The 12078-nt window shown below is 40.7% G+C and overlaps 1 protein-coding gene across 1 annotated transcript in view; it reads right to left on the reverse strand.

Annotated features, from left to right (window-relative positions):
* Positions 1-12078, reverse strand: part of XYLB (xylulokinase) — a 109522-nt gene that overhangs the window by 6141 nt on the left and 91303 nt on the right. The window contains exon 17 of the mRNA XM_075269846.1: positions 9665-9752. Within this exon, the coding sequence (XP_075125947.1) occupies positions 9665-9752 (88 nt within the window). The remainder of the gene's footprint in view (positions 1-9664; positions 9753-12078) is intronic.

Raw genomic sequence — 12078 nt, forward strand, 5'->3', positions numbered from 1 at the left:
GACCAGATACAAAAACAGACAAAGCTGGAGCTGTGACTAGTATACAGTACATGGAATTGATTTCAGTACTTCACATGACTCATGAGAATGTATTATATCAGTCTTTAAAAGTTTTAGTATAATAGGTCATTTTTGTAACGTTACCTTTCCATAGCCAGGGATAGGATGACAACTGGTTGGAATAACAATATGGCTGCCTTGCCAGTGAAAGGTGCTGCCTAGATGGCATACAAAGAATCCTTCATAACCAGTAGAGTAGGGACCCACTATAAAGAGGTCGCCGTGAAGTGGCTAGTGGGCTTATACACCTTGATCAATATGTATACTAAGAACCTCATGTTCAGTATCGTAGAATTTGCTGAGAAGCACAAGATCAATGTATAAGACTGGGATGTGCGGGCCATGTCTTTCTCTTTTTGCATACCTATCCTCTTGATGAGTTAAATATTATCATACAAATCCACACCAGTCCTCACTACTATCCTTATATCGATGTACATGAACACGATTAGAAACAGATTGTATAAAATAGCATTTGCAATGTCAAGAGTAAATGTTTGATGTTTCATGAATTTCTTGATGTCTTCTCTTTGTACTTTCCTACAGCTGACAGCATTTTCCATGTAATTTAATAGTTTACTAGCAGCAGTCTCTGTCGGCTTCATAACATAACTTCCTATGATTAGAATAATGCTGCCATATACGTGCCCAGCCTAATAACAGCATTATGTATCTAAACATTTATCATCATATATATATAATAGACAAGGGGGAGGTGAAAAAAAATCCTGTCCGCTGTCCTCCTTAGCACGGCCCGGTCCAGCTGCTTGGGTGTTTTCTTGAGGAGAAACTCCTTGCTGGCTGTGATGTCCCAGAACCCTTATATGGAAGCCACAGAGGTCATTGGAAGACAACAATGGACCGTTAGGACCATACAGTGCTGGGAGGCACCAGAGCATTGGGGAAAGGTATGAATTTTTTAAAATTTTTTCACTTCCCTCTTGTGCACCGCCACACTATGACATTGCATACTTTATTTATATCATTGTACATGCAAACTGAGTTATTGCATCTTCTGTAGGACCTCCAGAGGCCATTATTGGACCACCGTATTTTCTGGTATCCAAACCTAGAACTATAGCTATGTACAAAATGGCGATACTTGTGTCATTCAGGTAGGTAAGTGAGCATTTGGCAGCAGTAACATACAGCCCTATTATAAATGTATTTGTCAAAAAAAATCTGCATTACTCAAGAGGAGAAATGTGAAATCCTATGCAGATGTATGTCACCGTGCCTTATATCCTTGTTATTTGGATACTACTGATAAATGATTATTCTCTGACCATATTGACCTGTTCTGCTGCTGACTGTCGGAAATAACACCAGGAATCGGGATGATTAAAGGATCCGCCGTTAGAAGGACACCATTAATGAGGGAATAGCAGGCAAGGTTACTTGGAAATTAGGATGCTGTTTATGAAGAAAGATAACCTGGCTTTCTTCAAGCAATTTCTCATTCCTACTACAGACATGCCTGTTTCTTCTCTAACCATTGGTGGACTTGCTCCTCCCTGAGTAACTCCAAAGGTCCTGGTTTATTCCACTAGTCTTCTTCACTCATTCATTGACATGTCGTTTTTACTATAGCCAGAGCGCTTTTATTGAATTCAATTTGTTAGCATTTTACATATCAGAAAACTGCTGCATAAGGGCTCGTTCACATCTGCGTTCTTCTTTCCTTATTGCAGGTTTCCGTTTCCTGCATAAAACAGAGGCAGGAGACGGAAGCCTGCAGGAGACTTTCTCACCCATTCATTTGAATGGGTGAGAAAGCTGTCCGGCCGTGCGCGGCAGTGAGCGTTTTGCGCTCTCCGCCGCGAAACCGGGTTTTATAATCCGGACACAGAGTCGGACATGCAGTACTCTGTGTCCGGATAAAAAAATCCGGTTTCGCGGCGGAGAGCCTAAAACGCTCACCGCCGCGCACGACCGGACCCGATCTATGGTTTCCGTCTTCTGCCATGCAGAAGACGGAAACCATAGTACGGAAACATTGAACGCAGGTGTGAACCCAGCGTAACATGTATTTATTTAACACTTCTGCAAAGATTAGTCATACTTAATAGATCTGAGATTTAAGCAAAATGTTATTTTCACAAAAAAGAAAAATGAATCACAATTATTTTAGAAGGAAGATTATCCCATGCGAGTAAGACTCAGGTATGAATGCTGCTTTAACCCCTTAGGGATTCGGATAGCCATTATGTGGTCACCCATATAATGATGAGATCTTTTGTAGAAACCATTCCACCAGCAACATTAACAAAAGCGAATATTCATGTCAAACACTAGTATTTTTGGCTGACAGATGGTTAAAAATATCCAGCATGGACGATCTGTTTTTAGGAGACTGTTGGACAAAGTGCCCATTTGGCCAAGAAATGGGTATGGCTGGCTTTAGAGATAGTTGTCTGACTTGGTCAAAATAAATCTAACTTACAATTTGGAAATTCTGAGCTATTAGAGGGAATTATCCCACTTTGATCCTCATTTATTGGCCATTGGGAAGATCAGTTACAATGAGTATCTGCCATTCTGGAAAAGTTGGGAAGTCCATGCATTCCAATGTGCACCGCGCACCATATAAAACTTGTTTTCACTATGATAGTACACTTGACCACTTTCCCCGCGGACTGTAGCTGTAAGACAACTTACAATCAGTTCATTTTCTGGAACTTTTATTACAAAAAGATACTGTAAAAAGTGGACAACCCCTTTGAGAAGATCATAGTATAAAGGTAATCTACCACCACCAAGATGGCTTCTAAACAACGTATAGACTGTCGTATGGGTGGTTACTGACATAGGTGAAAAAAAAATTTTTGTGTCAAAGTGTTAATCTTGGTGCCAAGAAAAGTAGTAAGTTTGTTGCACTTGTTGCACTTTGTGCTGAGCTATCACACTGCAGAGCTATTTTTATTGTGCCTGCCGCAAATTGCTATCCATGGCACTTGGCAATCTTTGTTTTGGGAATGGCAACTTAAAAAAAAATGGGTGCTATAGCTGGAGTGGCTGAGCCATAAGTGCACCAAAAAGTTCATTTGCATATGGAATAAAAGTTGAATATTTCAGTAGCAATACTTCACTTTGACACAAGAAATATGTGTTCACTCCAACAGCAGTATATCAGAGATTTAGAAGTGATCTTGGTGGAGGTAGACTCCCTTTAAAAAGAGTCTGTCAGCACAAAATTGATATATAAACTAGTCACGGTACCTTGTAGGGGTGTCAGCAGTTTACAATGATGTATTTTTTATTTAGGACTGCTGCTCCATTCTTATAAAAATCATCCTTTTATCCCTATGCAAATGAGCAGATAAGGGCTTTAGGGGAGTGGCTTTACATCAATGGGCTTCACTATCTGCTGCTGCTAACTGCTTCTAGTTTACTGACATCCCCCTTCTCAACCTCAGCACACAGCACTCACTGTACTGGGCATGGATGACTATCATCAGCCTGTCATCATCAACCATGCACAGTACAGTGAGTACTGTGTGTGGAGGCCGAGGAGAGAGATGTCAGTAAACTAGCAGCAGTTAGCAGCAGCAGATAGTGAAGCCCATTGATGGAAAGTCACGCCTCTAACGCCATTTTCTGCTCATATGCATAGGGATAAAGGAATAGAGCTGCGATCCTGAATAAGAAATAAATCATTGTAAACTGTGTTGACAACCCTACAAGGTACTGTCCTTAATTTATATCTCCCTTTAAGCTTTGCTGGATCTTGTAATGGTCACTGTTGAGCTTCCAATACTTGTTGACTGTGAAAAGGTCACATCTGATGCCCGGCTCCCATAATGCCAAGTTCAATCAAGCGAAATAATTGCATATTAATCTGATTTCATTCAACCTTGTTTGTGAATCATAGATCGCTCCGGAACAGTCCATTGTACTTGATCAGTTATTAAATATTGTAGAAGTGAAGATTGATTAACAAGGAGAAGCAAATATTGACAAGAGAAGCCAAGGTCACCTTATTTCTCCAAGGACAATAAATCACAATGTTACTCAGAGCAGGGTGTAATACACACATTGTTTCGCGCTTCGTCATCTTGTATTCATAGTATTATTTTATTACTATTTCACAAAGCCCATTATTAAATCTGGAATTCAGAAGACAAAGCCAGCCAGGTAAGAAAATGGCAGGAAATGAATGCGCTGAAACTCCTGACTTCTAAAAAACAATTAGAAAAATAACAAGCATAGAGCACAATAGATATATAAATCATGACAACGATTCCATCTATAAGGGCACAATGACAGAAAGACAATGAGATATATTCAATGGAAGCTCCATTATAATGTGTTCCATCAATATAGACACTTGTGTCGCAGCCATTAACATTGTACAGTGTTCAGGATTCTCTCAGTTAACTATATAGGCATCAGAATGCTATGTAGGGAATTATTAATAATGCCTAAGCCCTGGGAATTTCTATAGAATACATTTTATTAATTTATTGTAGTTTCACATTGCTAAAGCATAGACTGAGCTTTCAAGGAAAACTGTCACTATGAAGAATGGCGCCAAACTACTAATGCTTGGATATGTAAGATTGTAGTGCGGCACAGGGGTGTCTCGGCTATATATGGTGCGAATAGTTTAACTGCAGCAAATGTAGATTTATTGTTAGATTTGGTGGTGTAAGAGTATCATAATGGCCTCACTAAAGGGTTCGGTCAGAAGGATGGGGGACAGAACAGCAGAGAGACACGGCACAAAGGGTTATCCATCCGATAGGTCACCAATATTAGATCTATAGAGAACCAATAGCTGGGACCCCCAAAATAAGTTATTATTATTATTGTTTATTTATATAGCACTATTAATTCCATGGCGCTTTGCATTTGAGGGTTTACATACAGTACACAGAATATACAAATAGATATATAGTACTAACAGTGACCGACTGGCACAGGGGGGTAGAGGGCCCTGCCCGCGAGGGCTTACAATCTATGGGAGAAGGGGGATAGAGACAGAAGGAGAGGGGAGAGACTGTACAGATGGCGGTGTGGTGACAGTAGTGTTATTGGAGGTTGTAGGCCTTCCTGAATAGATGAGTCTTCAGGGCCTTCTTGAAGCCTGTGATTGTGGGGGTCAGTCTTATGTGTCTTGGTAAAGAGTTCCAGAGTATGGGGGATGCACGGGAGAAATCTTGGAGATGGTTGTGTGAGGAGCAGATGAGAGCAGAGCGGAGTAGGAGGTCATTGGAGGATCTGAGGTTACGCGTGGGAAGGTAGCATGAGATTAGGTCGGAGATATATGTAGGGGACAGGTTGTGGATGGCTTTGTATGTCAGCGTTAGTAGGGTGTTGCAGTAATCTAAGCGGGAGATTATGAGGGCATGGATGAGCGTCTTAATAGTTTCAGGGGTGAGGTTCCATGACAGTATTGAACATGTTGGAAACCATGGTTGGATGTTCAGAATATGTTGTTGTGAGAAGTCACAATAACCTTAAATCCATATCCAAGTCTCAGGGCTTGTATATGGCTTCTCATGGCCAAATGCACAGGAAAACAAGGAGGACAAGCTTTGGTCAAAAAAACAGGGCTTATGAAGTTCTCGAGAAGTGGAATCTAGTCTCATGTACTGAGTGCTGTAAAAAATCCTTTATTACATAAAATGTCAAGGATTACACGTTTCAGAGTGAGAACTCCTTCCTCAGATCAACAGCCACTGAAGACTGTTTCTTTTTTTGGATGAAATATATCAAAGAGACAGTCCCAGCACACCATAAATTATCTGAAATCTCGTATTCCAATGGTGTAATTATTATCTGAGAAGTCACTTTCACTACCCTAAAGGATGCCCACAAATAGCCCACTCTCTGTATGCTAATAAGGGATTAAGGAGTCCTCTCTACTATTTTCTGTGAGCTCAGCTGAAGTCCAGGGGGTGTCGAGTATTACATTACAGAGAACGGACTGTTTGAAAGTGAGTTCAGAGACAATACTTACATCTTTGAAATGACTGTTGCCTTAAAGGGGTTGTACCAACTTCAGAAGTCATCCCCTATCGATAGGGTAAAGGATAACTTCATAATCGGTGGGGGTCTGACCACTAAGCCCCTCTACTGACCTTGAGTATGGGTTGAGTATGTGTCGTGCTGCTCCATTCATTTTCTAATGATGCAAAGCACTGGAGATAGCTGAGTGTTGTATTTGACTATCTCTGTGTAAAGGAATTGCAATAAGAGCAATTCCCCAGTAGCTGCTGATGAACTGTGGGTGGAGAGCACAATAGACAGTGAGCCCTAAGCCGAAACCCCCCCACTTTCCCTTCCTGCTTGCCGGTTCTATCCTAAGCAATAGGCGGCAACTGGTCGACAGGCCCTTCCTATATAAGTGACAACAAAGAACGGAGACAAGACACACAACAACAATGGAAGGTCAGCTAGCCAAGGGTCCAGTAACCATCAAGCAATGCAGTACAGAATCAAAATCCAAGAAAATAGTCACAAGGGTAACCCAGAGGTCAGAGGTCAGTAATACAATAGTAGCAGACAGTGGAGCTTAGCAGGGACAAAGTCAATAGCCAGCAAGTCTGTGTGGGCTGATCTCATGTATATAGGAAGCCAAAGACCCATCCTAGGCTTGATTGGAAGACAAGCTGTCAATCACACAGACAAAGCTAGAATTATCCAATTGATGAACAGAGGGAAACAAAGTGCAGGAGAAAGGTGTGGTGAAAATTCAATTACAGAGATAGAGCAGTGTTCACACAGTGCAACGAAAAACACTAAAGCAAAGAATCAAACTGAAATCACCTCCTGCACCGCAGCATGAGAGCGGAGGGTGGCGCAGAGACCTGAACAAGCCGAGACATTAAACTCTGGCATTCAGATAGAGAATGAATGGAATGGTATGCTCAGCCTGGCTCGCCATCAGGACAGGGAAACCAGACCCCCTTCTCAGGATCGGTGGGTTTTAAGCAGCCAGACCTCCACCATTTGTGAAGTTATCCCCTACCCTATCTATAGAGGGTAACTATGAAAGCTGGTACAACCTACTTAGCCACATATTATAGTTCAGAGATATTTTTCATGGTGACATTCTTTTTAAGCAGAATTTTCCAATGTATTGTTATGTTGTATGAGTTGCAATGACCGAGCTTCAAACTTTATACTAAGGTAGAGTATGGTAAAGGTTAATGGATTGCTGTACTGCCTTCAGAGATATTACTGATTCTGTATTACAATTATCATGTCTGTGTATAAACCTATGGTAGGTATAATACACATGACTCTGGTGCCTTGTATTTGGGGATGTGATTTAATGTATGGTGCAAAGGGTTGAAGATCTAAGACATATATTAATGGGGACGGGGGGCATTCTTGTCTTGTCCATTAGTTATGCTGAATGGTATAGATAATAAGCCACTCGGGAGTATTTTAGCTGAGCGATTTGAGCATAGTGCTTTGACTGCTTGAAGAAATGGCCCACTAAATCCAAATTTCTCTAGAACCTGGACTGTATACATCCAATTTAATCTATTGAATGCCTTCTCTACATCCAGCAAAGGGAGCATTGAAGATGTCCGTGTAATTGCTACTTATTCTAGTAACTCTATGAATCTTCTGGCACTGGCAAGGTTGGGGGGAATGTCCAACAATCTAGAAGCCACTATCTTAGTGTATAATTGGTGATATATGTTGGGTCCTTGTGAAGTTTAGGAATGGTAGAGATTATAGCTTGGACCATTTCCATTGGGAAAGTGCTCTCCAGTATTGCTGTGTTAATGACTTTGCATAGTTGAGGGGAGAGTATGTAGAATGTACTGTAGTACTCATTGGTATATTCTGACCCTGTTTTTTTGTGTGTGTGTGTGTTGAAATAGCTATGTGGACTATATCACTGGTAAATGTGGTGAATGGAAGATTTATTTATTTATGTATGTATTTATTTATTTATTTTTTAGAAAGGATTGGATACTCATTGCATTGGATTGAGCAATAGTAAGAGCATCGGCACAAAGCTACGCAGTTAGCGCATGCCCCAACATGACAGGGAGTTTCAGCAACATGAAGGGATGGTGTGAGTAGTTAGGGTATTGCAGGGGTTAACTTCTGGCTGGCAGAAAGGACAAGGGGTCATGTTTTGGTGGGCAAAACAATGTGAGGGGTTAAAATACTATCAACAACAAATAAAGATGGTCTAATAGCAGCTTATATCATCAGTACACTGACAACCTGGATTCAACATGGAAGATGGTTCTCATTGGTGGTCTGGAGTCTGGGGGGCCTTATCATCATCTTCCTCTTGTCAAGACAGCCGGCAGTAAGAAGGTCTGGCAGGGCAGGCTTCAAGGCAGAACTTTCATGGAAAAGGAGACTGCTGGTGGTATGGTAACCCTGTTGTGTGTTTGTTGGAATGTTATATAAGGACATGGCATAACATTATGCAGCACCCGGGACATATTTGTCGGCTCCAGAGTCGACGCGATGCGGCTGGGAGAATTGTTAGTAGAGGGCTGCTTCTGACGGGCCCTCGCCCGACCTCTCTTAGAATTTTTGTAAAAGAAACCTGTTAATAAAAGTTATTATGTACTTTGTTGTGTTCATAAAGATTTAATAAAATTAACCGTTGTGGCCGCACAATTCCATCGATTTTAGTGTCTGGCCTAGTTATTTCAGATGGCACAACTGTTGTACCCATGGTGGTACTGTAATGCCATAAGTGATATCCCAGTCATGTATTATCTTGGTATAGGTTATAGAGTGTAGAGTAATAATTGCTGAAGGCTTCGCGTATTTCTTTGGGGTTAAGGATCAAATTTGACAAACACTCAGTAACCAACCAACCAATCAGTAACCTCAGCAGCCTAAGATAGGGACCTGGGAATGTCACATACGACGAGGACTTATGCAAAAGGAGACAGTCAAGCAGCAGGATCAGACCTCACTGGGTGGACACTGGAGCACCCCGGACAGGTGAGTATGTTTTTTTTTTTTTTTTTTTTTTTTACCTCCCTCAGCTTTTAAAAAATAATATTTTAGCATGGGCAACCCCTTTAAATGAGGTCTTGCACCTCTGTAGGAATGGAGCAATATTGCACCACCATTCAGCTTTGCCAGTCCTACAGCATTAAGTGAAGCAATGGTCACACATGGGCACTACCACCCCATAAAAAAGAGAACTCGGGCACCCCTTTTCTCATGAACAGTGGGGCTCACAATGGTCGGTCTCCCCGCCATGTTACATTCATCACCTATCAGTTGATAACTGTTTGTTATGTGAAAACAAATGTATCACATAGTTCCATTAGTCACATTTTTACAATGAATCTCCCATACATTTCAACCCAGTATTTTACAAATGCCAATTTATTCCAACAATTACTTTGCATTACAATGTTAATTTCTCAGTCAACATCAGTTCATTACCATTCTCCCTGCATAGTTTAAGCTCTCTCTTCAGATCTGACAATGCTGCTCATTTTGGGCTTTGTCATTTGCAGACATATTTATACTAAGAAAACAAATATAGCACCGCACATAAGATTGAAATCTGCTGGTGTGACAAGCGTAACAAGAGGGTTGCGGACTGCAGAAGGATTAGATAGCAATAAGAAAGTCAGTAATTTTTAATGAGCCTCCTTACCGTGAGCTGCTCGATACGCACAACCCAGACAGGCAGAGTTAGCGGTGGCGATCGTGTGCACCGGAGCATTGAAAATATCTGACAAAACCTACACGTGTAATAGAAAGATGGAGAGGACTTCAGTTTGCATCACAATATTATATCACTGGGATTAAACTCAATATAGAACCAATCTATTCCTTATTTATAATCCCATAATCTCAATCTTATTTTATCTCTATTGTTTGATATACTATATTTTTTTAGATTATTTTTTTTATCATTTTATCTTTTTTTTCATAATTCTCAATTATCCTTATATTATGTTTAACACATTTACGTTGTCCCAATAATAATAACTTTCTCTGAATATAATCCACTGTAGTTTCCTGTATTGAAACCTCTTAGGTCGAGTATACAGGGGATCCCATCCCATCCAAATCCCATCCACATGTTGCAGCATTGTTCGGCACAAAAAGTGACCTGCGGCGCAGATTATGAAGTTCAACAATGTCACAATTTCTATTGGATTTTAACCCATTCAATGTTGCAAATCCTGAATCTGTGAAAAGGTTTCCATCACATGCACCTCTATCCTTAGTTACATCTGGTTCTTGGAAAGCATCCGGCAGCATTGCTTCTGACCCAGCTTTCTACTAATGGCAAATATAGTAACCATGTACTCGTGATCGGCGTATAACTAAGTGCTGTTTCCTAGAAGAAAGTCTTGTGATTTCTTTTTAAGATGCCTTCCGGGATACAGCACTTTATATTTGCCAAGGGAAGATCTCAAGTGATACATTTTTTATTATTGAGTAACTTTAGGGTTCTCAGCCCTCTGGGACCCCTATCTATTAGCTACAGATGACTGGTGTTTCCACCATCACTCTTGGCTCTGGCAGCCATAGGTTTTTCATTGATAGATGTCCCATAAAATTAACCATGGTGTAGATCAACATTGTGCATTTATCTCCATTTATATTGGAATATATATAATAATATTTGTCCAATTGAAAGTAAATGTGAAGCATGGTTGGACTTTTGGCTTATCCCTGCAGCCATAACGCAGTGGTATCATGCAGACTTTACGACCATGGATCCATGGACCCAAACTACCAGCATCAGGATCTATGGTGTCGCTATTTCAGGTCTTCATATCTGCAGTCAGGAAACGATTTGTGTCCATAATACAGTCTGTATAGTAGTACTGCATTACAGGCTTCTGAATATGCCCTTGGGGTGAAGCCAGGGGAAGGGTCAGCCTGATGACGTCCGAAGATACCGAAATAGGGGAGGGGTCCCTCTAACTAGGGTAGTGAAGCCAGTTAAGAAAGTTGAAGTGAAGGTTTATAAGACTCTGCCTGCGGTGGACAAAAGCCATCCTGATAAAGAGAAAACTAAGCACTGCCCCCCCTCCCCCAATGTATGGATGTTTTGTGGGACAGTAGGGCAATAAAATTCTGGACTCTCAATGAGTAGTTCAAATAGCAAATTTTGTCTGATTACAAACTGCGCCTTCTTAACAGGCTAGGTCCTGGTAACCCAGGAAGGGGTAAAGGGACGTACATAGTTATCAAGTCAGTTAACTGGTGCCTACAACCCAGGTCTTATTGACTGACGGTAACATAATGGGTCAGATCAGATTTTGTGGCTTTGAGAACCTCCATTTGGCTGGTAACGAATTACTGATAATATTCTGGTTATATATTATGTAATGTTGGTACTGTTCTTCCTGTTGACATTAAAGGGGATTGGGACCTTGCATGGGGTGAGGTACGCTTTCTAGTAATGTTTGTTATGTATGTTACTAAAGTGGCCACTTAAATACATATGGTGGGTTATTCAGGACTAAACAACAGAAGTAATCGACAATACTCCTGTAATGTAACCCTAAAGCAAGCGTAGGTATTTGATCTCCATTACGTGTCGTGTAAGGGTCGATATACTGTATCTCAATGAAATAAGATCCCATTCACATGAAGGTGAGAATCTCAGATCAATGTTTTTGAATATACTGTGAAAAGTAATTGGTGGAACGTTTCACCCCCTTTCTTCCGTGGAAACCAACTTGCATGTTGTATGTATCTACACTGTACTGATAATATATACTAACATACAATGTGATCCAGTATTGTATAAAACCATATATAACAAATGAGCTGATATGACGCTGAACAACCCAGTTTACAATGTAGAGACAGATATACATGCACATCTCTCCAAGACTGTTTCATAAAATAAAAACTGAAAAGATATGAGGTAGATTTATGAGGACGGCGCCTGAAGGGAAATATATCCCAGTTCATAGATGTGTACAGTTCCCGTATCATCTACGCAAGACGTCTGGTGTAAATGATAATGAATTTGCACTTTATTGTGCAGAACGCAGATTTGCGCAAAAAGAATTTATACTTTTTATGCCAGAAATCATGTGT

This window comes from Leptodactylus fuscus, chromosome 4 (assembly GCF_031893055.1).
Source record: "Leptodactylus fuscus isolate aLepFus1 chromosome 4, aLepFus1.hap2, whole genome shotgun sequence".
NCBI classification, from domain to species: Eukaryota; Metazoa; Chordata; class Amphibia; order Anura; family Leptodactylidae; genus Leptodactylus; species Leptodactylus fuscus.